At 49.9% G+C, this 24,630-nt stretch overlaps 1 protein-coding gene and 1 pseudogene across 1 annotated transcript in view; one reads left to right on the top strand and one right to left on the bottom strand.

Moving 5' to 3' along the window:
• LOC148453994 (connector enhancer of kinase suppressor of ras 2-like) overlaps positions 1–24,630 on the bottom strand; it is a 970,642-nt gene that overhangs the window by 191,230 nt on the left and 754,782 nt on the right. The window contains exon 15 of the mRNA XM_088461402.1: positions 18,916–18,964. Coding sequence (XP_088317528.1) covers positions 18,916–18,964 — 49 coding nt within the window. The remainder of the gene's footprint in view (positions 1–18,915; positions 18,965–24,630) is intronic.
• LOC148453995 (uncharacterized) lies at positions 790–4,227 on the top strand (annotated as a pseudogene).

Genomic DNA, 24,630 nt, shown 5'->3' on the forward strand with positions numbered 1-24,630 from the left:
CCCCGCGGCGCTGTATAAAGCAGCGGGGAGCCCGGTCCTCCTTGCGGCCAGCGCTGCACACCCCTTCACCCCCGCGATGCTTCTTCAAGCTGCAGGGGGCCCAGTCCTCCATGCGGCCAGCGCCACCCTCCCCCTTCCCCCCGCGGTCGCATTTTGCCTCCGGGCCCCGCCCCATATCACCAGCCTTCAGCCCCTATTTACATGGGGGCCAATTACCCTGGGGGTCCTGTTCCTTACCACCCTACAGTTTCTGCCGGGGTGGGTGCTGCCCCCCCTCTCTATAACCCACCCCGTTCCTCCCAGCCTCCTCTCCCAGCCTGTTTCCTCCCTCCCCCCCTTTCCTCTTTCAGCAGCCCATCCTTTCCCTGTTTTTTCCTCTGTTCCTTCCCTCACTTCATGGTCCTCCCCAGTTTTTCCTTCAGTTTCCCAACCTTTCGGTTTTTCCTACTTTTCCTGGCCAATTTTCCAATTACCCTCTTTATCCTCCTGCGGGGGCCCCTTTTCCTTATTGGCACCCCTCTTTTGCCCAGCCTTATCCTTTCCCAAATTACCCTGTTCCCGTTAATTCTCCTTCCGCCCCATCTTGGCCGCAACAGTTTGTTCCCCCACAGGGTCCTGCCCCATGCCCACCAGCGCCTTCTCTTGGTTTGCGCCGCCCCTCCCCCTTTAACTCCTTCTCCTCCTGTCCCGGTTTTTCACCCAGCGACAGTTCCGAGTACCCCCGCTGTGGTGTCCAGTGATTTACCATCCTCTATGTCTCACCGCAGTGTTTTGCCTAGTGCTCCAGTGATGGCTTCTGGTGGTGCTAGGATCTCGAGTGGTAGCGCCGTGGCCGGTCCTGATACAGGGGACGTGATCGTTGCCCCTGATGTTGCGGTGCCGGAGGCTGTCGGTGACGGGATGTCGGGTCTGGCTGGTGGTGAGTCTGCTGTCCCTCCTTTGCAGTTCGATACGGAATCTTCAGGGTCTAGCGATAGTAGCTCCTCGTCTAGCTCTCCGCCGCGCCCGCAAAAATTAGCTAAACTGGTTGCGCAGCGTTTGGTTAGGAAAGCAGCTAAGCGTCAGTCAGCTCCAGCTGCTAGTGTAGCGCCTGTTGAAGATGCGGGTATGGTTCACTGTGCCAATACGGCAGTAGACAGGGGTTTGCGTAAGCGAGTTAGGGACAAGATTCGCAAGGGTAAGTTTGTGGATGTGTTTTCTCTAACCGACGACATGAAGAAAGCTTTAGATAAAGCCAAAAAACCTGGGGGTGGCGGGGAGGATTCTTGCCGTGGTTTTCATCATTGGCTTAGCGGTATACTGGTTTTTTCGGCCTGCTACCTTGAAACGCGCCCAACGGAGAACCGTAATGTAATAAAGTATATTCATTTGGTGCATGATATTTTTATCAAATCCAAGGGCTTTGTTTGGAGAGATTACGACAAACAGTTTCGTAGGAAGCAGGACGGTCAGCTGGTTATGCCTCTGGGCCGTAAGGATGTGGAGGTCTGGTTAGCTGTTACCCAGGAAACTAGGGCGCCTGCGGAAGGGGCACAGGGTAGGAAGGCTTCTCTCCCTTCACGTGCTGGAGCGAACATGCTCTGTAAAGGGAAGTGTTTCGCCTATAATGACTCTCGGTGTTCCCGGGGGTCAGGGTGTCGTTTTCGTCACTCCTGCCGCATCTGTAACGGTAGTCACCCCGCTAAAGACTGTAAGTCAGGAACAAAGGGCGGTTCAGGGGGCAGGTCTGACGCTACCGGAGTTGACAAGTAAGGCCTATTCTCCGGTGGTGCTAGACGAGTTAGCGAAATGGTTGGGCTGGTATCCTTTGCGGGACGAGCCCCAATTTTTGCTGGATGGTTTTCGTTTGGGTTTCCGATTACCCGTAGCTGGCGCTTTGCATGTAGTCTCCTCCCGGAACTTGCGGTCGGCCAGAGAGCTTCCCCATGTGGTACGACAGAAAGTCTTTGCTGAAGTGGCGTTGGGCCGTATGTCCGGGCCCTTTCCCTCCCCTCTTTTGCAGGACCTATGCATTTCTCCCCTTGGAGTCGTGCCCAAAAAGGTCCAGGGTAAACTCCGTTTGATACAGCATTTGTCGTACCCTCATGGGGGCTCTGTGAACGATGCAATCCCCCACTCGCTTTGCCAAGTGCAATACCAACTATTTGATGAGGCGCTCGCTATGATTAGGGGTTTTGGTCCTGGGGCGTTGATGGCAAAATTGGATGTGGAATCTGCTTTCCGCCTGCTTCCGTTGCACCCCGAGTCCATACGTTTTATGGGTTTTATGTTAGACGGTCTATTTTTTGTTGACAGGTGCCTCCCCTTGGGCTGTGCTATCTCGTGTGCTTATTTTGAAAAGTTCAGCACCTTTTTGCATTGGTGTATCCAGGCTGGCACTGGCCATGCTGGTATTGCACATTATTTGGACGACTTTTTGTTCGTCGGCCCGCATGATAGCACAGTTTGTGGGGATGTGTTGTTTTCTGCGCAGGCCCTTTTTCGGGTGCTCGGCGTTCCTGTGGCCACAGACAAGACAGAGGGTCCGACTTCTTGCTTGTCTTACCTAGGTATCGAAGTGGACACAGTTGCTGGGTTCTGCTGTTTGCCGGACGATAAGGTGCAGCGATTGCTAGGTCAGATTCAATGTTGCTTAGATTCTCGGCGGGTTAAGTTGCGCCAGGTGCTGTCGGTCCTCGGTTCATTTCACTTTGCGTGCTGGATCATTCTGATGGGGAGGGTGTTTTGCCGTAAACTGGAACAGGGCCATTGCGGGGGTCTCCAACCCGCATTTTAGTGTTCGCCTTTCCAGGGAAATCCTAGATGACCTCCGGGTGTGGGCTTCATTTTTGTTGGATTTCAACCTGGAGTTGATTTGGCCATTTCAGCCGGTTGACAATGCTGAACTGCAGTTGTTCACCGATGCTGCAGGGTCAACGGGCTTCGGGGCATATTTTCAAGGGGAATGGTGCCATGCTCCATGGCCGGCATCATGGATAGCTCGCGGATTGCAGTATAACCTGTTGTTATTGGAACTCTTTTCGATAATAGTGGCTGTGGATTTATGGGCTGACAGTTTGTCTAACCGGAACATAATTTTTTGGTGCGACAACCTGGGCGTGGTGCACGCTATTAATAATCAGCGTTCTTCCTCTCCTATGGCGCTGCGTCTGTTGAGGTTTTTAGTTTTGAGATGTTTGAAGGCGAATATTGTCTTTAGGGCGCGGCATGTACCGGGCATTGAAAACGGGATAGCGGATTCATTATCCCGCTTTCAATTCGATAGGTTTCGGGTGTTGGCCCCTGAGGCTAATCCGATTGGGATGACGTGTCCGTCTTCTGTCTGGCAGATTGTCGAGCCGGACTAATTGGTCTGGCCCGGAAGTCCCTGGCTCCGTCAACTTTGCGAGTTTACGAGGCAGCTTGGTGCGACTGGGAGGCTTATCGGGTTAGTCATCCTGCGGTGGGTAAGTCTTTAGATCAGCGTTTAGTTGAATTTGTGTGGGACCATTATCAGAGGGGCCGATCTAAAGCGGCCATAGCTTCCGCCCTTGCAGGTATTGCTTTTTTCTCTCGCCTTCACGGCGGTCATGATCCCACAAAGTCTTTTGTGCTGTCTAAGGCCCTTAAGGGTTGGGCTAAGGAAAGTCCCATGGTGGCTGATTCTCGCCGACCAATTGACTTGGCACTGCTGCAGCGGTTGATAGGGGTAGTTTCGTTGATTACATCTTCCGATTTTGAGTCTTTTTTGTTCCGTTTAGCGTTTGCGCTTGCTTTTTTTGGCGCGTTTCGGATTAGTGAGCTTGTGGCATCTAGTAAGAGGTCTGCTGATTCAGGGCTATTATTTAAGCATGTGGTAATCCAGGCGGGGGCTATCCTGTGCAAACTTCCACGTTCCAAAACTGATCAGTTAGGGCGTGGGCGTTGGGTTACCATCAAGCCTCATTCTAATTCTGAGATTTGCCCTTTGCGCTTGGCTGGGATATATGCGGGTCTGCGCCCGTCAGTTGGCGCGCAATGGTTATTACATGCTGACTCCTCCCCTTTGACTAAGTTTCAGTTTGCTGCCGTGTTTAAGCGCTGTTTGGGCAGCTGGGTTTGGATGTTGCGCATTACGGTACGCATTCTTTCCGTATTGGCGCGGTTACTTGTGCAGCAGCTAGCGGGTTGCCTCCATCTGCCATTCAAGCGATTGGGGGATGGAGGTCATCCGCCTATAAATCATATGTTAGATGTGATAAGCTTTAAGTTGTGTTTTTCTCACCCAGAAACGTAGTTTACCCGCCAGTTTTTGAATGACTAGCATTCAAAAATTGAGGGTGTGAAGGGATTTTTTAATTTTTCCTCCAAAAAAAAGGGCCGTAATTCAATTGGCTTATTATACACGGCTCATGGATCACAAAAACAAAAAGGAGGTTTTTTGGATTTTCTCCTTCGCCTGGGCATTGTTACTAACATTCTCCTCCTAAGTTACCTCTATCCCTTCATATAATGTTTCTTTACTGACGTTTTAGTTCTTTTTGCTCTTTTACAGCTATGTCCGTGTCTTCTGAGCAAGTCTGGCTTGTGGGCCATTCGTTTATTTATTGGGCTGAAAGGCATGTGATGGCAAAAAGGGCATCCCTGTTGTTAGGGGGGCGTCAGGTTCGTTGGCTTGGAGTCAGGGGCATGCGGTGGCCAGCTCTTTTAGAATTCTTGTTTCAGCAGGAGATGCGCTGTGGGCGCCCGGCATGGCTGGTGATTCACCTTGGAGGCAATGATGTGGGGCAGTCTAAGGGTATAGATCTGATCTTGCGGATGCAGGCTGATTTGTGCACCCTTCGGTCCCGGTGGCCGGAAGTGTGTTTGGTCTGGTCGGAAATTATCCCTCACCATGTATGGAGGGGTTCGAGGGACCTGTTGGCTTTGGATAAGGCTCGCAGGAAGATTAACAAGGCTGTTTCTCGTTTTGTCTCTAGGTCAGGTGGTTTGGTGGTTCGGCACCCAAGTTTACGTTTAGAACAGGCTCCGTTTTTTCGCCCTGATGGGGTGCATTTATCAGATTTGGGGTTAGGTGTGTTTTTGGGTGATGTTTTTTCCTGTTTGGATGCGGTCTAGTGTTTTGGTTTGGGTGGCAGGCTGCGGTTCTTTGGAACCTGGCGGTGGCGGGAAGGTGCTACAATCCAGCGGCCACGTAAAGTGTAAGAGTATTCATTGTGGAGCACATATCCTTTAAATGGTCGTAGTATGGCCTACCACTGCGGGAGGACTTTGGGCGTCAGTCTCTGCGGACACGCTCGTACTATGCAATGTCATAAGGGTTGTGAGTCTTCGCAGCTTAGCTTACAATGACCACAGGGGGGCGTTTCAGTCGCTCCCTAATATTGGTCACAATGGCCACAGGGGGGGCGTATCAGTTGTTCCCTAATATTGGCTAAGATCATATGGCTGGAGCTGGTTGTAGCATCCTTCTTTGCCTCCCAATAAAGTAAATTCAATAATTTAAGTATAATTCAGGGTCATACCTTTAATAAAGAAAGTTATGACCATTTAACCAAAGCAGTCTGTGTCCTGTCTTTATTTTAGTATAAGTTAGTGTAAACTGTTATATATTGTGTTTAATTGCAATAAAGTTATGGACGCCTTACCTTCTATGTATTGTATACTTATGTAATGTACGTGTAATTTGGATTAAGAAGACAATTCTCAGTGTATTTTTGTGAGGTTAGAAATAATGGACTGAATTTAAACACATAAGAGATATTGTACATATGTGTTCATGGTCCTTTAACTGCATGCTATCAATAAGCAAGAAATAATCCATGCCTGGTGGACTGTGGATATCCATATACTGTAGGTCCCTAAATGTGGATTTATATAACTGGTCTCCCTTATACGGAGTGTAATAGCAGAGCTGGGTCCTGGTAATTCTCATGTCCCTGCTCCAACATCCCCCAGAGATTGTCTGCAGTTGGACCCCAGCATTGCGGTCTGACTTACCAGCACAGGCCACGTGATGACACTGGGATCACAGGACTGCTCGTCTATATGAAGGTGATGGAGATGAGATCCTGAGGTGACTTTTGTAATTCGCACTAACGGGTAAATTTACTAAGCTGAGAGTTTGGGAGAATTTGCTATCTCTGGAGAGTTTGGGCATTTTTTTCCACTCTCAAATTTACTAATGTTAAACTCGGGAGAGAGATCTCCTTTGCTACGGGAAAATGCTGGAGAGTTAGCAAACTCTCTTCAATTCACCATCGGCAAAACTCGAGAACCTTTTCACTAGTGAAGATAGGATTCGGGAATATACCAAGCAGAGAGTTTCTAAACTCTCATGAGATGGGAAAACTCTCCTGTAAAAACTTGTGAAAAAAAATTCACCTGCCTGTGATCTACGAGTTTGACAGAAACACACACAGATCACTGTGATCCATGTATGTTTCTGCCTGTCAATAGAAAAAAAAGGGTTAATTTTTATTTAAAAAATTATGTGAGATCCCCCCCAAAAGTCTAACCAGCCCCGGACTTGTCAGTCTGTCCTAATACCTAAAGTTACGGGGAACAAAACGAGTAGGGTTCCACCGTAATTTAGGTACCAGCACCAGGCTGCAGGGCCAGTCTTGGTTTTACTTATAGGGGGAAAAAATTGTGTAGGGGTCCCCCTAAAATTATAACCAGCACCGGACTCAAAACGGCCGGGCTGTAATGCCACAGCCCGGAGACCCTATTACTGGGGCTCCGTGGCCAAAGCAGTATCAGCCCAAGCCTCTCAGGCCAAACCGGAGATCTCAGGGGAAGTAGGGACCTCCCAAGAATGGATCTCCCCCCCCCCCCGAAACCCCAGGCTTGGTCTGAAGCCCGGGGCTCTTCCCCGCACCCCTGGGCTATGGGTACAGGGTTAATAAAGTGATAAATATAAGTAAACTGTTGTATTTTACAGTGGGACTACAGGTGCAAGCATGCCTGCCCTTTGGCACTTGTGGAACTAGAAGCGCCAGCAGGCGGCCGGCACCCGTACCCCTACAATCTTTTTTGCAGATCATTCCACACGGATATCTACATTGGAGAAGAGGACAGAAACATCTGGAAGCAGGTATGTGTGAGTGAGTAGATATATGGAATAAAGTTTTACTAGGCAAGGTGTGTGTGGTGTCTTTATTTAACTATTTATTTTACAGTGGGGGTACGGGTGCCAGCCACCTGCTGGCACTTGTATTTGAACAAGTGCCAAAGGAAAGGCATGCTGGCACCTGTAGTCCCACTGCAAAATACAATAGTTTACTTATATTTATCACTTTATTACCCCTGTACCCACAGACCAGGGGTGCGGGGAAGAGCTCTGAGCTTCAGACAAAGCCTGGGGTTTCGGGGGGGGGGGGGGGATCCCACTTCCCTGAGATCCCCAGCTTGGCCTGAGCGGCTTGGGCTGATAATGCTTAGGCCACGGAGCCCCAGTAATAGGGTCACCGGGCTGTGGCATTATAGCCCGGCCGTTTTTCATTTTAGGGGGACCCCTACGCAATTTTTTCCCCCTATAATTAAAACCAGGACTGGCTCTGCAGCCTGGTGCTGGTACCTAAAATACGTTGGAACCCTACTCATTTTGTTCCCCGTAATTGCAGGTACCAGGATAGGCTGGCAAGTCCGGGGCTGGTTAAGCTTTTGGGGGGGGGGGGGGACCCTATGTAATTTTTTCTACAAACATTTAACCAGTTTTTTTTTACAGCTACAACACAGGCAGCTTACACAGATCTCACTGATATGTGCAGGCTGCTTGCTCGGGAGAGTTGTGCGAAGAGCAGACACTGCAATCTCGGGTGAGTGATCTACTAAACCTGCTACTCGGGGGAGATATCTCGTTCTGCTTCACCATCGGACATCTCACTCTCAGCTAAACTCACTTCTTGGTAAATTTGAGAGTTTCAGGAGCCTCAAATCTCCCGAATTTCGGTGAAGCTAATCGAGTTTAAAAAAGCAAACTCTCCCAGACTCGATTCTTAGTAAAGTTACCCCTAAATCTAGAATATCTCGTGAGTCTCAGCTTTCTGATGCGTCTAATTAGAAGCCTTATCTCCTGCAGATCCATCACTCATTATGTTAAATGAAGCCCCTGTTACTTACAGGTACAGGGTGTCCAAACTTCCCCAATTACCAGCACTTGCTCAAAGTGACGGGGGATCATAGGGCCTGATTCAGAGCCGAACGCTCTGACCAGAGCGCTCGCTCTGAATCAGTGTCCTCCTCCATGAACATGGAGCAGCTTCCTGGCCGCTCGCATAGCTGTGGGTGACCACCTACAGCATATGCGAGCGTCCATGATGATGGTCGCGATGGTCAAGACCATCGCGACCATCGGGCTTGCGACGGAGACCCTGCGGTAGGGTCTCGCTGCCGCAAGCCCTGGAGTGATTTTGGCTCTATCAGAGCCAAAAGCACTCCCACTGACATCACTAGGGCAGTGGGGCAACATCGACCCGCTTCAAAGCGGGTCTGAATGACCCCCATAATCCGTTCATCAAGTCATTTATCAAGGAAGCAGCGCAGAGCGCCATCTACATGAGGTGATATGGACTTCTACCGTCCTGGCTGACTGATGGCGGCGGTGGCCTGCCAAAATATATTCCTACTGTAGGTGTCACTTACTGAGGGGGCCAGACATACATGAATCCCCATGTACAGTACATTAGGTGGTTCCAACTGAATTAGCCACAAATCACTGCTAAAAGGACTATAAATCCCAGCAAACCCCTGACTAGCATAAAAAGTGGCCCTTAGTTAACTTCACACACATCAATGTTTATATTGGCCGTTGACTTATCACCATGGGGGAGATGTATCAAACAGATTGGGTATGGGATATCGGTGCTTGGGATTGTGTCGGTCAGTATCCTACTCCTCTCCCTACCCCTACCTAACCCTACTAACCCTACCCCTAGTTCCTAACTCTACCCCTAGTGACTAAACCTAACCTCCCCCCGCACCCTAAACCTAACCCCCCCTAATGCCTAACCCTCCCATGAGTGCCTAACCCTCCCCCTAGTGCCTAAATCTAACCTCCCCCCGCACCCTAAACCTAACCCCCCTTAATGCATAACCCCCCCTTAGTGCCTAACCCTCCCCCTAGTGCCTAAATCTAACCTCCCCCTGCACCCTAAACCTAACCCTAGTGCCTAACCCTACCCCTAGTGCCTAAACCTAACCTTCCCACCGCACACTAAACCTAACCCCCCTTAGTGCCTAACCCTACCCCTAGTGCCTAACCCTCCCCCTAGTGACTAAACCTAACCCTCCCCCCTTAGTGCCTAACCCTAGTGCCTAAACCTAACCCCCCTTAGTGCCTAACCCTCCCCCTAGTGCCTAAACCTAACCTCCCCCCGCACCCTAAACCTAACCCCCCTTAGTGCCTAAACCTAACATCCCCCCGCACCGAAAACCTAACCTCCCTTAGTGCCTAACCCTAGCCCTAGTGCTTAACCATACCCCTAGTGCCTAACCCTCCCCCAGTGCCTAAACCTAACCCCCCCTTAGTGCCTAACCCTACCCCTAGTGCCTAAACCTAACCTCCCCACTGCACCCTAAACCTAACCCCCCTTAGTGCCTAACCCTCCCCCTTTAGTGCCTAACCCTAGTGCCTAAACCTAACCTCCCCTTAGTGCCTAACCCTCCCCCTAGTGCCTAAACCTAACCTCCCCCCGCACCCTAAACCTAACCCCCCCTTAGTGCCTAACCCTACCCATAGTGCCTAAACCTAACCTCCACCCGCACCGAAAACCTAACCCCCCTTAGTGCTTAACCATACCCCTAGTGCCTAACCCTCCCCAGTGCCTAAATCTAACCCCCCCTTAGTGCCTAACCCTCCCCCAGTGCCTAAACCTAACCCCCCCTTAGTGCCTAACCCTCCCCCAGTGCCTAAACCTAACGTAACCCCCCCTTAGTGCCTAACCCTACCCCCAATACTTACCGTCGGGATAGCACATTCTAAACGCTGGCATCCCGCACGTTGGGATTATAACTACATCATGTATCAATCTGTGGAGAGAGATAGGGCACGATTCAATTAAACGCAAAGTGAATAGCGCCAGGAATGAGCTCCTGGAGCTATTCAATGCTGCGCAAAGTTAGGTCGGGGAAGGATCGTTCTCACGCCTTAAACAGAGTGTTTATGTGCGAGAACGGGCATTCCCTGACTAAACCTCCCGGCACAATGCTGTTTACCCGGCGCTAAGGGCAGAAAACAGCGCCTGGACTTTTGTCGGATTTCTGCTCACATCCCCGGAGGGATGCGAGAAGAAATCCTTAGTCGCTTAGACGGGCTTAGCAGCGCGAATGAATTGAATAGCTCCAGCAGCTGATTCCCGGCGCTATTCACTTCTCGTTGAATAGAATCGTGCCCATTGAGTGAAGACGTTGCCCATAGCAACCAATCAACGTCTGTCATTTCAGAGTGTGTGTGAGATAAATGACAGAAGCTGATTACTACAGTATACCCAAGAAATACACTGAATAGATATTTGCTGGTAGGGTCTCTGTATAAAGCCTGTATGTTACATGCTCCCCCCTGGAGCTGGAGCGCGATACCGTATGCTCATTGCCGGAGCCTGACAGAATGAGCAATAACATTATACATTCCTGTTATCTAAACATGCTTATCCATAGGTCTTTATTCCGGAAAATACATTATATAAACATTAATTCTGGCCTCAGACATACAGTAAAACTAATGAATATACTAAAGGAACGTCGTTTAACTCCAGCTAGGTTGTGAAATAAGATGGAGATATTGCAATAACTTAATCTGATGAGCCATCTGCGTGGGGTCCTCACCCGCAGCGCAACACGCAGCACCGGCAGCCACAGCCCGGAAATCATCGCTAATGCTAGAAATGACTTCTCATTACACGAGTTCTGCTATAACTGTAGCAATTAAAGATATACGATCTCTAGTAAAATACAATAAGGAACCAGCACAGCAAAAGTTGTTCAAAATAAAGTCTAAATACTTGAAATAATGATGGAGGCCGGCTGCGCGGAGTGATGGAGGCCGGTTCCGCGGAGTGATGGAGGTCGGCAGCGCGGAGTGATGGAGGATGGCTGTGCGGAGTGATGGATGCTGCGCGGCGTGATGGAGGTCGGCTGCGCGGCGTGATGGAGGCCGGCTGCGGGGAATGATGGAGGCCGGCTACACGGAGTGATGGAGGCCGGCTGCGCGGAGTGATGGAGGCCGGCTGCGCGGAGTGATTGAGGCCGGCTGCGTGGAGTGTGGGGGGTCCTGTTGTGGGTGGTAGATACAAGGCTAGAAAACTCCACCATGTAACATTGTAGTCCAGCATTCAGCAGTTTGTGCAATAATATTACATGATAGACAACTTCAAATAAATGACATAAAGGTAAATATAGGGGGAGATGCACTAAGTCTTAGAGAGTGAGAAAGTTGCAACCAATCAGCTCCTAGCTGTTACTTTACAGGCTGTGTTTGAAAAATGACAGGAGCTGATTGGTTGGTACTTTATCACTCTCCACATTATTACTCTCCAAGGCTTGGCACATCTCCCCCATATTGTGTGTAAAACTGTTACACCCCCGTGTTACAGAAATGCTGATGGTGAGGAAGATTATTAGGTGCTATATAGGTCTAGATCTATACTCTGATTGTGATCCTGCAGCTCTGAACCCTGCAAGTGGCCTGACTGTGGAATGAGATCCCCCTGACCCCTTTGGGAGTGGGTAAGAAGTGTTAGTGGTACCAGTATATACAGCGGACGCCACGTTTTATCATCATCTAGTGGTCTATATGTTCAGTCTGGCTTAGATGACTTGTGCGCTTGATCTGGGTGTCCTGCGTGATGAAGGTTTGGCAGGCGTGGTTAGTATTGTTGGCGTTTGCATGAACTCATGGGTAAGTGGGCACTTGAGTGCCAAATTAGTGCCGTTTGCAGATTAAGCATAACAGAACGAGGTGGGAGGAATAGAAGCAGCCGCTTGTATTGGAACCATTTTGACACAGATTTGCGACTTAGTTGCACACAGATGTACAAGTACTGTGAGTCCCAGTGGCCAGTGTACTAGCTAGCGATGCGTTTTTGTCTCTTCTTGCAGTCTTTAGCAAATTTTGAACAACAGATGCTCGCCTGTAATTGCAAAGCTGATTGCGTGCAGCTTTGCAATTCCGTCCCAAGCTGAATCACCCCCTGAGATGGACAACTCCATCCTTGATTGTGTGATCAGCTCATTGTGGCTGATATTCCGCTCTTGCAGGTCCCCTGGCACCATCTCTGGGCTTCCTATGTAAGGCAGCTCCCCATCCTGTGTGCCAGGTTATTGTGCTCCTACCTGTACTGTGTCGTCTTATTGCTCCAGGTGGCCGAGGTTTGGTTCCTTTCCTCTGCTAGTTACTAACTTCACTCGTAACCTTATCCATTTGTATCAAATTAGCGAGCTTACACCTATGTCACATCTCGCCATGGTGAGCCCCTGGCCTGACTACTTCTGGTGCTGAATCTGACTTCAGGATGCTACACACAGAGCTGATCTACTGTTTTGGATGATCTTTGCCAGATCCGTATCATGTTTTGCCTTTTTTTGTTGAGAGGATAAATGGTTGGTATCTGCTGATTAAAGTCTCGGTTGAAGTGTATACTGTAGGTCCATTTGCCTTATACCTGGGTTCCACCATAGTCTGGGAAGATCAGAGAGGGTCTTTCTATACCCACCTGTAAATAGGAGCCAACTTTATAACATCTAATAAAAATTAGTTTTGCATTTGGTTTAGCCCTAACATTTTTGCTGCCCACTCTGGACCTCATTCAGAGCCGGACGCTATTTGCGCTCACTCGTTTAGAAAAAGGGGCCGGATATTTAAATTGAGCGCTCGCTCTTTGCGGTCTGTGGACGCCTCTATGTCTGAGTGAGCGTCCGAAACATGCGCTCGCTATTTTGTAAAGACGCCCCTTGGCCGTTCACATCACACATCATCTCCGCTATTTATTAGATTAATCGAGTACATCGAAAGGCGTCTGAACTGCTCGCAGTGCTTGTGGTAGGTTTTACTTCCCACAATCACTGCGAGCAGTTCAGGCTAAAAGACAACCAAGTGACGTGGTCGATGACGCTGCTTTGTTAATTATACACACTCATTAAACGCCCTTTTGACCGTTTGGCACGCCTGCGTTCGGATCTCCACTCCCCGTTTTCAAGCACCTTCCCCTGTTACCACCCACAAACGGTACATTCTGTCAATCAAATTAGCAGCCCCTCGCTGTTTTACGAGCGCACAATTTCCGAACGCAATGACTGGTTGGCGCATGCGCATTACGACCCATACGCATGCGCAGATGTGCGAACATCGCTCGGAGCGAACGAGCGGCATTGAATCAGGCCCTCTATTCCAATGTTGAGGTGACATCCGTGGTTGCAAGGGAGGGTGTGAGTGGCTAGGTAAGAATTGGGAGGGGTGCTCTTCCCGAAATAGCTGGTATGTCCATTAGGATTTCTGGCATTCAGAAGACGGGAGCCATGGGAGTGTGTACAGCTTTGTGGTATTGGATGAGGTGTCCATATACTCTATACAAACACTGAATCAGAGATACATGGCCTGTATGGTGATCTATGACTGATATTAGGCTAAACTTCCTCTTATCACTTCAGGGGTTTTTGGGAAGGGTCCCTCTATTATTGAAGGGAGCCAGGGTAGATATAAGAGTATAATGGCCTAGTTATACGTGAGGCTCTGCTGGGTTTAGAACCCGGGACCTTTGTATTTCAGTGCATTCTCCTTAGCCATGTAGTGCCTCCCTCCCTCCAGTGTAGCATCCGCTGTCTCTACTCCTCGGTCTATCCCAGCTACAGTGAATTCCCAGCGATCTCCATGATTTGCCGAAATATTGTGTTCTTGTCCCCTGTTCCTATACCTGCCCTGACCAATTGTTGCTGTTGTCTGTCACTATTTCCTGCCCTGTTCCTGAGGCAGGGAATGGTTCTCCCAGTTAGCCGGACACCTCTCAGCACATCAGTACCCTAAAAAGAAAGCTCCAAATGCCACTAATTCGGTGAACGACTCAAGTGTACGCGTCAAGCCCTGCAAATACTTCTGTCTGCCCTGCTGGTGTACCGCATGTAATGCCAAGTACTGGGGTCATCCAACTGTACACGGTTACATCCAAGGGGAAAGGCAGCTGCTATGGACACAACAGGTCACCGTGATTGGGAACTCAGGTGAGAGACCCTGCCCCTATCTTGTTTGCTGTGTCCTGATGTGTGCCCACCTCTGGTACTGATCTCGGCCTGCCAGACTATCCCATTGCCCACTCAGCCTTCTCCTTTCATCCCTTTACCATGACTGTTAGTGATAAGACTCCCCAGGACACACTCCCAACTTCCCTACTGGCTGATCCCTACTGCTCCCCTTTTGTTGTTACCCAGCAGATCTTTATATCCTGAGGGTTAGGTGTGAGGTGGAGCTGTTACCCGGCCCCATGGGCTGTGGAGCCTGGGTTGGGGGAAGGCACTCATGGCTCGGACTGTCAGTAGCCGCGGTGGGTGGGGGTATAAGGTTTGAATCGCTGGCTGACATTTTATATCAGAATGTGCAAATTATAATTTGCTTCGATTTTTTATTCCTAACAATAATATTTATCTGTAATAATTAATTCTTGTTTAAGGCACTCGGTATATTTTACAGGAAAGTCCACACGTTTTTTCCATACATATCATCAAAAATAATTTGTCAATTTGTAAACTACTAACAATCCTGTGCTGGGAAGATAAAGATATGTTACTGTACAAGGCCGGCTATACTGACAGAACCCCAGGACTGTAACTGCTGCTTACAGAAATAATCACAGATGATTCCCATATATAAATATACAGCAGCGAGACACAGTACGCCTGCATACCATGCATATGAAATGCTCTTTTCTAAGAATATATCCAGTATTATATGTGATGAATGAAACATTTCATAAAAGATTCATAGCACCAGACAACATTAACACCGAGAGAAATGTAAATGTATGGAACCAATCAAATCGTTCTGAATAGAAAACGCAAATTTTGACGACGACAGGCTCCAGTCACCGCAGTGTCACTCCCACGTCAATGGCGCATTATGCTCAGAGTGCGAAACGCAAAAAGATCCAGTAGCTGGTCTCGCAGAATTCCATCACAGACACTTTGGGGCTGACACTATATAAATGCTCGTTCGCTTAGCGCAAGATTTTTACTGTACAGCGTATGCGCGCAGAACAGGCTGTAAGCTTCTGTGCATACGCTGATGTATTTGCACCTGAAATTAGTTGCGTTTCCTTATGATCGGAGAGGCGGAGAAGAGGCGTCTTAATGCAGACTGAGATGAGTAATGGCATAATTGCGAGTAAGGTAGACCTGCACGGAGACGCATGTGCGCCTGTCAGTAGCCGTACCACTTGCAGAGATCTGTGTGTTGGCGCGTATACAGTACACGGGGATTATAATAATGACGGCCAGCAGAACTAGATAGCAGTGTCTCATTGGCTGATTGCAGATTCACCTCTAAGGGGTCTATTTACTAAGCAGTGTTAGGAGACAGAGACAGAGTGAAAAGTGATAAGAAAGTGATAAGGTGCCAGCCAATCAGCTCCTAACTGCCATCTCACAGGCTTGAAAAATGACAGTTGGGAGATGATTGGCTGGCACCTTATCACTTTCTTATCACTTTCCACTCTGTGGACCTTATTCAGAGGCAGCCGTACGGTCTACGACCGCACGGCTGCCTCGATATTTTGCCAGTGCACATGCGCATGAGGGAGCCGGCTCCCTCGTACGCATGCGTGAGACCCGATACGACCGACAGCGCCGGTCGTAGCGGGTCTCTTTCCAAAGGGGGCGAGCTGTCGATGTTGATTGACAGCTCGCTCCGTTTGGAAGGCAGGCCTGGGGGGTGGCAGCCCAAACGGAGGCGTTCCCATGGAAACGCCTGCCATTTGGGGGAGGCCCCACTGACATCACTAGTGATGTTAGTGGAGAGCTACCGGCTCTGACAGAGCCAGAAGCTCTCCGGGGCTTACGACAAGTGAGACCCTACCCTAGGGTCTCGTCGTAAGCCCCGATGGTCGCGATGGTCTCTGACCATCGCGACCATCACCCGACCGGTCGTTAGAGCTGTGGGTGTTAACCCACAGCCTAACGACCGCAACAGAGGCGGGCGGTCAGGATGCAAGCGGCCGCCCAGTTTCTGAGCGACCGCTTGCATCCTCCGACCGCCTCTGAATGAGGCCCTGTGTCCTAACACTGCTTAGTAAATAGACCTCTAAAGCCGATAAGTGCTTTATGCTGTATTATAGGGGGATTTTTGTTTAAATGAAACCTCATATCGAATCTGAAAATAAATCTTTAAAAATGTTTCCTGTGTTTATGCCCTGGCTGGGTGTAAGTGTACCTGTTGGACACTTGGAATACACCTGGCGCAAATGTTACTGGCTCAGCGCTGAGTGGATCTATTACAGTGATAAAACTACTAACCATTGAAAATATATAGATGACAAAAGTCGCCTTGGGCTTCCATCATCCTGTATAAAATAACTCATCTGCTGCCTTGTAACTGCTATAAGGAAGATCGCTGTGATTTATGTCATTAGCCCATATATATAAAACCACTAGGAGCGATATAATATCCACCAGCAGCAGGGGCGTATCTACCCATTGGCCAGGATGGCACTCGCCAGGGGCGCCGGCCAAAGGGGGGGGGCGCCGTCCGGCAGTGCCACCAGCAGCTAATGGGTAGACTACCCCGCTAGTCCCCCGGGCCCTAAGTGTAGGGCTTCCGCAGTGAGAGTGGTCTGCCCTACACAATTTACAAACACACAGCCGCCAGCGGTGGCTGTCTGTTTGTTATAGCAGCCAGCCAATGAGAGTCAGACAGACTCTCATCAGCTGCTGCTTCCACAGAGGGACCCGCAGCGGGTCATGGGAGAGACCTCAGAAGCGAGAGCGGGCCGGAGGATTGGACAGTGGCGGTTGTTGTCAGGAGCGGGATCAGGTAAGTTGCCTTTTTTTTTTTTTATCTGGCACAGCAGAGCACGCAGAGTGTGACTACTAGGGGGCACTGTATAGGGGTGGCCGCTATTGGGGGCACGTTAGGGGGGGGAGATGGACGCTACTGGGGGCACTGTATTCTGGGGGCATGTTATGGGGGGTGGTCGCTACTGGGGGCTCTGTATTGTGGGGGCCACTACTGGGGTCACGTTATGGGGGGGTGATGGCCGCTACTGGGGGCACTGTTTAGGAGGACTACTACTGGGGGCACTGCATAGGGTGGACTACTGGGGGCACTATATAGGGGTACTACTACTGGGGGCAATGCATAAGGGGGACTACTACTGGGGGCACTGCATAGGGTGGACTACTATTGGGGGCACTGCATAGAGCGGACTACTACTGGGGGGCACTTCCTGAAATTATGGGCGGAGGGGGGCGCCAGTCCATTACCTTGCCAGGGGCGCTCAGATCCCTAGATGCACCCCTGACCAGCAGTCACGTGCACAAGCTTTATATAAAATATTTATCTGACTGAGCTCAACGCGCAAACAGCGCTAATTTTCCCATAAAATACAACCAGTATTCACATCTGCTAGGCGGAGACGCAGGTAATTAATGTGCTCACATGGTCAGATTGCTATAGGGGTCATGGTCTAGGCCAGGGGTCTTCAACCTTGGCCCTCCAGCTGCTGTGGAACTACACATCCCAGCAAGCACTTCCACCTAGTTGATATAACAGCATGCTAAAACTATGGCAGTGCATGCTGGGAAGTGTAGTTCCACAGCAGCTGGAGGGCCAAGGTGGAAGACCCATGGTCTATGCTATCCCTGCAAGCTGTCAATGTGGATGACTGGGATCCTATCTGGAAAGGGAAATTACTTTAAATGAGAGGGGGTGAAAGGGGTAAGGTGTGCAGATTTGGGGTAAGGTTGCCAGTGGTACGGGGTTGCAGATCTGGGTTCAGGGTGTTCAGATCGGTCCATGACATTCAATGACTGAAGGGTCTGTCAAATATGGGCTATGACGTTTGATGAGAGAGAAGGGGGTCTGAGTTTAAGAAAGGGGGCGGCTGATCTTGGGATCTCTATTATTATTATTATTATTATTATTATTATTATATAAAGGTTAAGCACACATATAGAACCCCACCCTTACAAATCCTGTATTTGCTTGTAAGAAGGGCGCATTCACCGTTTGGAATCGGACCCTTGAATCAGCGGTATAAGCAGTTAATCAACTAAAGATCCTACAAAATTACTGCATACACACCTAAACAATTGTAGGATATCGAGCTGAGGATTGTATACGTGTGGGCCCAACTTTACAGTTCAGCCGGTATGCCCCCCAGTCTAATTTTGTCTGCACACATTCCTTTATATCATCCATAGATGTAGGTAGATAAGCCATGCACTTGCAGCTGTCATTAAAGGCTGGATGTGGCTATAAACCCTGAGTAACAGTTTCCTGGTTATATAATGTACATAGAATTCTATTAATTGACTTCCCTTTGGCTGACCTGCCAGCGAGACTGAATTACTTCTGCGTGAACTGATGCATCGCAGCCGAATAGCACTTAACACATTACTGCTACTCTCTGCCTCACAATGGTGGATTTACACAGTGACTGACAGTCTGAACCGTTCCCCGCACCATGTCCTGTCCTAGGCCATAGACCGGGTGCTTCAGCCTCAGCTGCAGAATCTAACGCTTCTGAGTACAGAGAACTCTATGCCGGACAGCGACACAAGATGCATCTAAGTGACAAGTACTGCAGAATACGTTACAGAAAGGATCAAAAATTGTTACATTTCATCTTCAGACACATTTATTGTTACCTGTAAATGGACGTGTGGAATAATATATCCTGTTTTATACCATGTCAGTATAATCATGCCATAGAGTGAGCAATTTCAGAAATTGGTTTGTGTTCAAATATATTATACCTTCCTCATCGATGTGGTTCCTTGGCGCTCAACTGCAGAACCGGTGTACCTTCAATCAGAAGAAAATACTAATCAATATCAATAGGAAAGCCATCCAAATCATGTAATATGATGATTAACATTGTAGTTTTTCTCCGTAACAAACTTGCTGCTGTTTTCTGTTTCAGGTTCTGCAAAGTTACTTATTAAAGGGTCCATTTATCAATAATAACATGCTAAATGCCATCTGGGCATGATATTAGTGCCCAAAATCGTGTTGCAGTATGCAGTAATACCGCCCAAATCTATAACTAACAAATGCAGGTACAGAGCCTCCGAAAGGAGAACGCCCCTGTTATGCACTAGGAGTGAAATGCCCGCATCAGTGGTGTCTGCACTATTGGGACTCCTGCGCATGTGCAGTCTACTGACCACGCATGTACAGTCTACTGAACATGCATGTACGGTCTACTGACCATGCATGTACGGTCTACTGACCACACATGTACACTCTACTGACCACGCATGTACACTCTACTGACCACGTATGTGCGATCTACTGACCACGCATGTACAGTCTACTGACAATGCATGTACGGTCTACTGACCACGCATGTGCGATCTACTGACCACGTATGTATACCCTACTGACCACGCATGTACACTCTACTGACCATGCATTTATGGTCTACAGACCACGCATGTACACTCTACTGACCACGCATGTACACTCTACTGACCACGTATGTGCGGTCTACTGACCACACATGTACACTCTACTGACCACGCATGTACACTCTACTGACCACGTATGTGCGATCTACTGACCACGCATGTACAGTCTACTGACAATGCATGTACAGTCTACTGACCACGCATGTGCGATCTACTGACCACGTATGTATACCCTACTGACCACGCATGTACACTCTACTGACCATGCATTTATGGTCTACAGACCACGCATGTATGGTCTACTGACCACGCATGTACGGTCTACTGACCACGCATGTACGGTCTACTGACCACGCATGTACGGTCTACTGACCATGCATGTACACTCTACTGACCACGCATGTACACTCTGCTGACCACGCATGTGCGATCTACTGACCACGCATGTGCGATCTACTGACCACGCATGTACGGTCTACTGACCATGCATGTACGGTCTACAGACCACGCATGTACGGTCTACAGACCACGCATGTACGGTCTACTGACCACGCATGTATGGTCTACTGACCATGCATGTACGGTCTACTGACCACGCATGTACGGTCTACTGACCATGCATGTACGGTCTACTGACCACGCATGTGCAGCGGCCATTGCCAGGGGGGGCTCCAGGAGATCCCTCTCCCGGTAAGTGTTGCAAGGTGTAGCCTATGGGATACAGCGGCATACTCCAGGAATGTGAAGCATTCCAGAACGTGGCATATCTGACAGCTTGGTATCACTCATAGAAACTTATGGGGGGGTCACAGATGGAAATGGAGGGACTCCGATATCTGCTGCAATCCCACCATAGTACATCAGGGGGATACATAGTATGTGTGGGTATATGCTGCAAATATTTAATGATAATTATGCCCCTAAATGATTGAATAGGTATGGCAAGGATGGCACGGCAAGGTTGGCACGGTAAGGATGGCACAGTGATAGAGTGGTTAATATATAGCATGATAACCGCACAGGGCCTCTGGGTTTCCTCCCCCCATGGTCATTACTGTGAGGAGATGGTTTATGTTCTCCCCATGTTATACTGGATTCGGTGCTCAGGTTTCCCCAATAGTCACAAAAACATACTGGTAGGTTATCTTCTCACTAATGGGACTATTCATGCTTGAATGGCTCCTAATAATGATATGTCCAACTCGCCGCGAGTTACAGCAGAGGATACTAACATACCGGAGCAATTCGATATTGCACCGGGGAGGGGACGGCGTCTGACCCCGTGATCCCTCCTCTGCTTATTCTGCAGCTACTAAGCGGAATGTTACACTGCTAGGCCTGACCCGACAGTGTGTGCGTGCGTCACCTGAGCTAATGCGTTTGCGCTGCCGGAGGGCTCTTAATGGATCCCACTAATGACTCGGACCTTCTTCCACTATGAAAGAAGTGATGTGAAAGAATATACATTCTCCTATTGTACAGTGCAGAGTATGTTGGCTCTATATGAGCAAAGGATACGATAATAACATGTATTGATGGCAGTAATAAATATACGAGCAACAAACAGTTGCAACAATGACATCATACAGCACTGAGACCGTTTTCTACCACATCAAATCTGACCCACTGACACCGTACTTCTGTCCAGAGCCGTAACTAGACTTTTTGGTGCCCTGTGCCAGAGAGAGTATTGCACCCCCACATTTTTTAAATAGGGCCATGGCTTCATGGGGAAGGGCCAGGGAAGAGATAGGGGAGGCCAGGAGATGCTGGGGATAAATAGGGACATAATATAGTGCACCTGAGAGAGGGCCATGGCCTCATGGGGAAGGGCCAGGGAAGAGATAGGGGAGGCCAGGAGATGCTGGGGATAAATAGGGACATAATATAGTGCACCTGAGAGAGGGCCATGGCCTCATGGGGAAGGGCCAGGGAAGAGATAGGGGAGGCCAGGAGATGCTGGGGATAAATAGGGACATAATATAGTGCACCTGAGAGAGGGCCATGGCTTCATGGGGAAGGGCCAGGGAAGAGATAGGGGAGGCCAGGAGATGCTGGGGATAAATAGGGACATAATATAGTGCACCTGAGAGAGGGCCATGGCCTCATGGGGAAGGGCCAGGGAAGAGATAGGGGAGGCCAGGAGATGCTGGGGATAAATAGGGACATAATATAGTGCACCTGAGAGAGGGCCATGGCCTCATGGGGAAGGGCCAGGGAAGAGATAGGGGAGGACAGGAGATGCTGGGGATAAATAGGGACATAATATAGTGCACCTGAGAGAGGGCCATGGCCTCATGGGGAAGGGCCAGGGAAGAGATAGGGGAGGCCAGGAGATGCTGGGGATAAATAGGGACATAATATAGTGCACCTGAGAGAGGGCCATGGCCTCATGTGGAAGGGCCAGGGAAGAGATAGGGGAGGCCAGGAGATGCTGGGGATAAATAGGGACATAATATAGTGCACCTGAGAGAGGGCCATGGCCTCATGGGGAAGGGCCAGGGAAGAGATAGGGGAGGCCAGGAGATGCTGGGGATAAATAGGGACATAATATAGTGCACCTGAGAGAGGGCCATGGCCTCATGGGGAAGGGCCAGGGAAGAGATAGGGGAGGCCAGGAGATGCTGGGGATAAATAGGGACATAATATAGTGCACCTGAGAGAGGGCCATGGCCTCATGGGGAAGGGGCAGGGAAGAGATAGGGGAGGCCAGGAGATGCTGGGGATAAATAGGGACATAATATAGTTCACCTGAGAGAGGGCCATGGCCTCATGGGGAAGAGCCAGGGAAGAGATAGGGGAGGCCAGGAGATGCTGGGGATAAATAGGGACATAATATAGTGCACCTGAGAGAGGGCCATGGCCTCATGTGGAAGGGCCAGGGAAGAGATAGGGGAGGCCAGGAGATGCTGGGGATAAATAGGGACATAATATAGTGCACCTGAGAGAGGGCAATGTCCTCATGGGGAAGGGCCAGGGAAGAGATAGGGGAGGCCAGGAGATGCTGGGGATAAATAGGGACATAAGATAGTGCACCTGAGAGAGGGCCATGGCCTCATGGGGAAGGGCCAGGGAAGAGATAGGAGAGGCCAGGAGATGCTGGGGATAAAAGAAGAGGAAGCTACAAGCAGTGCCTGAACTAGGGCAGGGCGAGCGGGGTGCGTGCCCTGGGCGCCGTGGGACCGGCCGCACGGGGGGGCACCGCCGGGCCACGGTACCGGCCCACTAGCCCTAGTTAGCCAGTGTAGCGCGGACCGCAATGAGTGCGGTCAGCGGTACACATTTACAGAGGACCGGCGCTAGGCTTCCAGCGCCGGTCCTGTGCTGCACAGCTGCGCCCGTTCCCTCCCCCTGAGCGCTTGCCCAATAGCGCTAGGAGGCGGGCTCAGGCTGGGCATAACACAAGCATCGTCGCCAGCGCTGGTGGCGTGTGTTAAACAGCAGCCAATAACAGTCAGATAGACTCTCATTGACTGCTGCAGCACCCACTGCAAGAGCCGGGCTTCCGTCCGGCTCCTGCAGTGGGTAATGGGACAGAGGTCATGACATCATGACGTCTGTCCCACAATACTGAGCGCGCTAGCCCGGGAGGACTGGCGGGCGGCGTCGGCGGGAGCGGTATCGCGGACCGAAGCAGCAACAGCTTGGATTCAGGTAAGTATATTTTTATATATATATTTTTTAAACCTATCTGCACTACTGGGGGCACAATGGGGGAGGGGGGTGGCTACTACTGGGGGAACCTCTACTGGGAGTGGGGGCACAACTGGGGAGGGGTGGCTACTACTGGGGGCACCATTATTGGGAGGACCTCTACTGGGGGGGGGCTACTACTGGGGGCACTTAATCGGGAGGGGGAACCTCTACTGGGGACTACTACTTGGGGGGGGGGAACTACCACTGGGGGCATTATAAAAGGGGCCTACTACTAGAGGCACAGCACTGGGGGGACCACTACAGGGACCACTGGATAGGGGGGGTCACTACTGGGAGCCTGCATCAGGGGGACCACTACTGGGAAAACTGTATGGAGGGGGACTACTGCTGGGGGCACTATATAAAGGGCACTGCATATGGGGGGGGACTACTACTGGGGGCACCATATAAAGGGCACTGCATAAGGGGCTACTGGGCGCTCTGCATTGTGGGGACTGCTACTGGGGGCACTGCATAAGGGGGAACACTACATGGAGCTCTGCATTTTGGGGGGCCACTACTGGGGGTACTGAGTAAGGGGAACTAATTGGGGGCTGTATAAGAGGGACCACTACTGGGGATACTGTATAGGGGCACTACTATGGGCCTGCATAAGAGGGACCACAACTGCATACTGGGGGTACTGTATAAGGGGTACTACTGGGGTTAAGGTGCATATGGATAGGAATGTTCAGTGTGAAAATAAAGGGGTGTGTGTCATGTTGACACGCCCCATTTTTAAGTGACCACGCCCATTTTTTTTGCCGCGCGCACATCGGGGGGGGGGGGGGGGGCTCACTTTTCAAATTTGCCCTGGGCTCCAAATACCCTAGTTACACCACTGGCTACAAGAGAGGAGGATAATAAACAGGAAAAGTGACAGGCCAAAACAGCGCCCCCTGCCCTGCGGTGCCCTTCCTGTGTTTGGGCAGCTTTACTCCTGATGAGCAACGGGAAACAAACCTCGCGCACGATCAAAGTCTGATATTAAAGCATTAAGTAATGCAATTTTTTTGATTATTTTATTAGACCATCTGTTTTTGAGGTTTAGCTCGTACTATATATATATATAGCGATAGCTACTGACACTGTGCGGGCAGAGATGCTGTATACTGTTACTGATATACTGCGTGGATATCTGAGTGCTGTGCGGGCAGAGATGCTGTATACTGTTACTGATATACTGCGTGGTTATCTGAGTGCTGTGCGGGCAGAGATGCTGTATACTGTTACTGATATACTGTGTGGTTATCTGAGTGCTGTGCGGGCAGAGATGCTGTATACTGTTACTGATATACTGCTTGGTTATCTGAGTGCTGTGCGGGCAGAGATGCTGTATACTGTAACTGATATACTGCATGGTTA

The sequence above is a fragment of the Taudactylus pleione genome, unplaced genomic scaffold (assembly GCF_031769625.1).
Source record: "Taudactylus pleione unplaced genomic scaffold, aTauple2 ptg001043l, whole genome shotgun sequence".
NCBI classification, from domain to species: domain Eukaryota; kingdom Metazoa; phylum Chordata; class Amphibia; order Anura; family Myobatrachidae; genus Taudactylus; species Taudactylus pleione.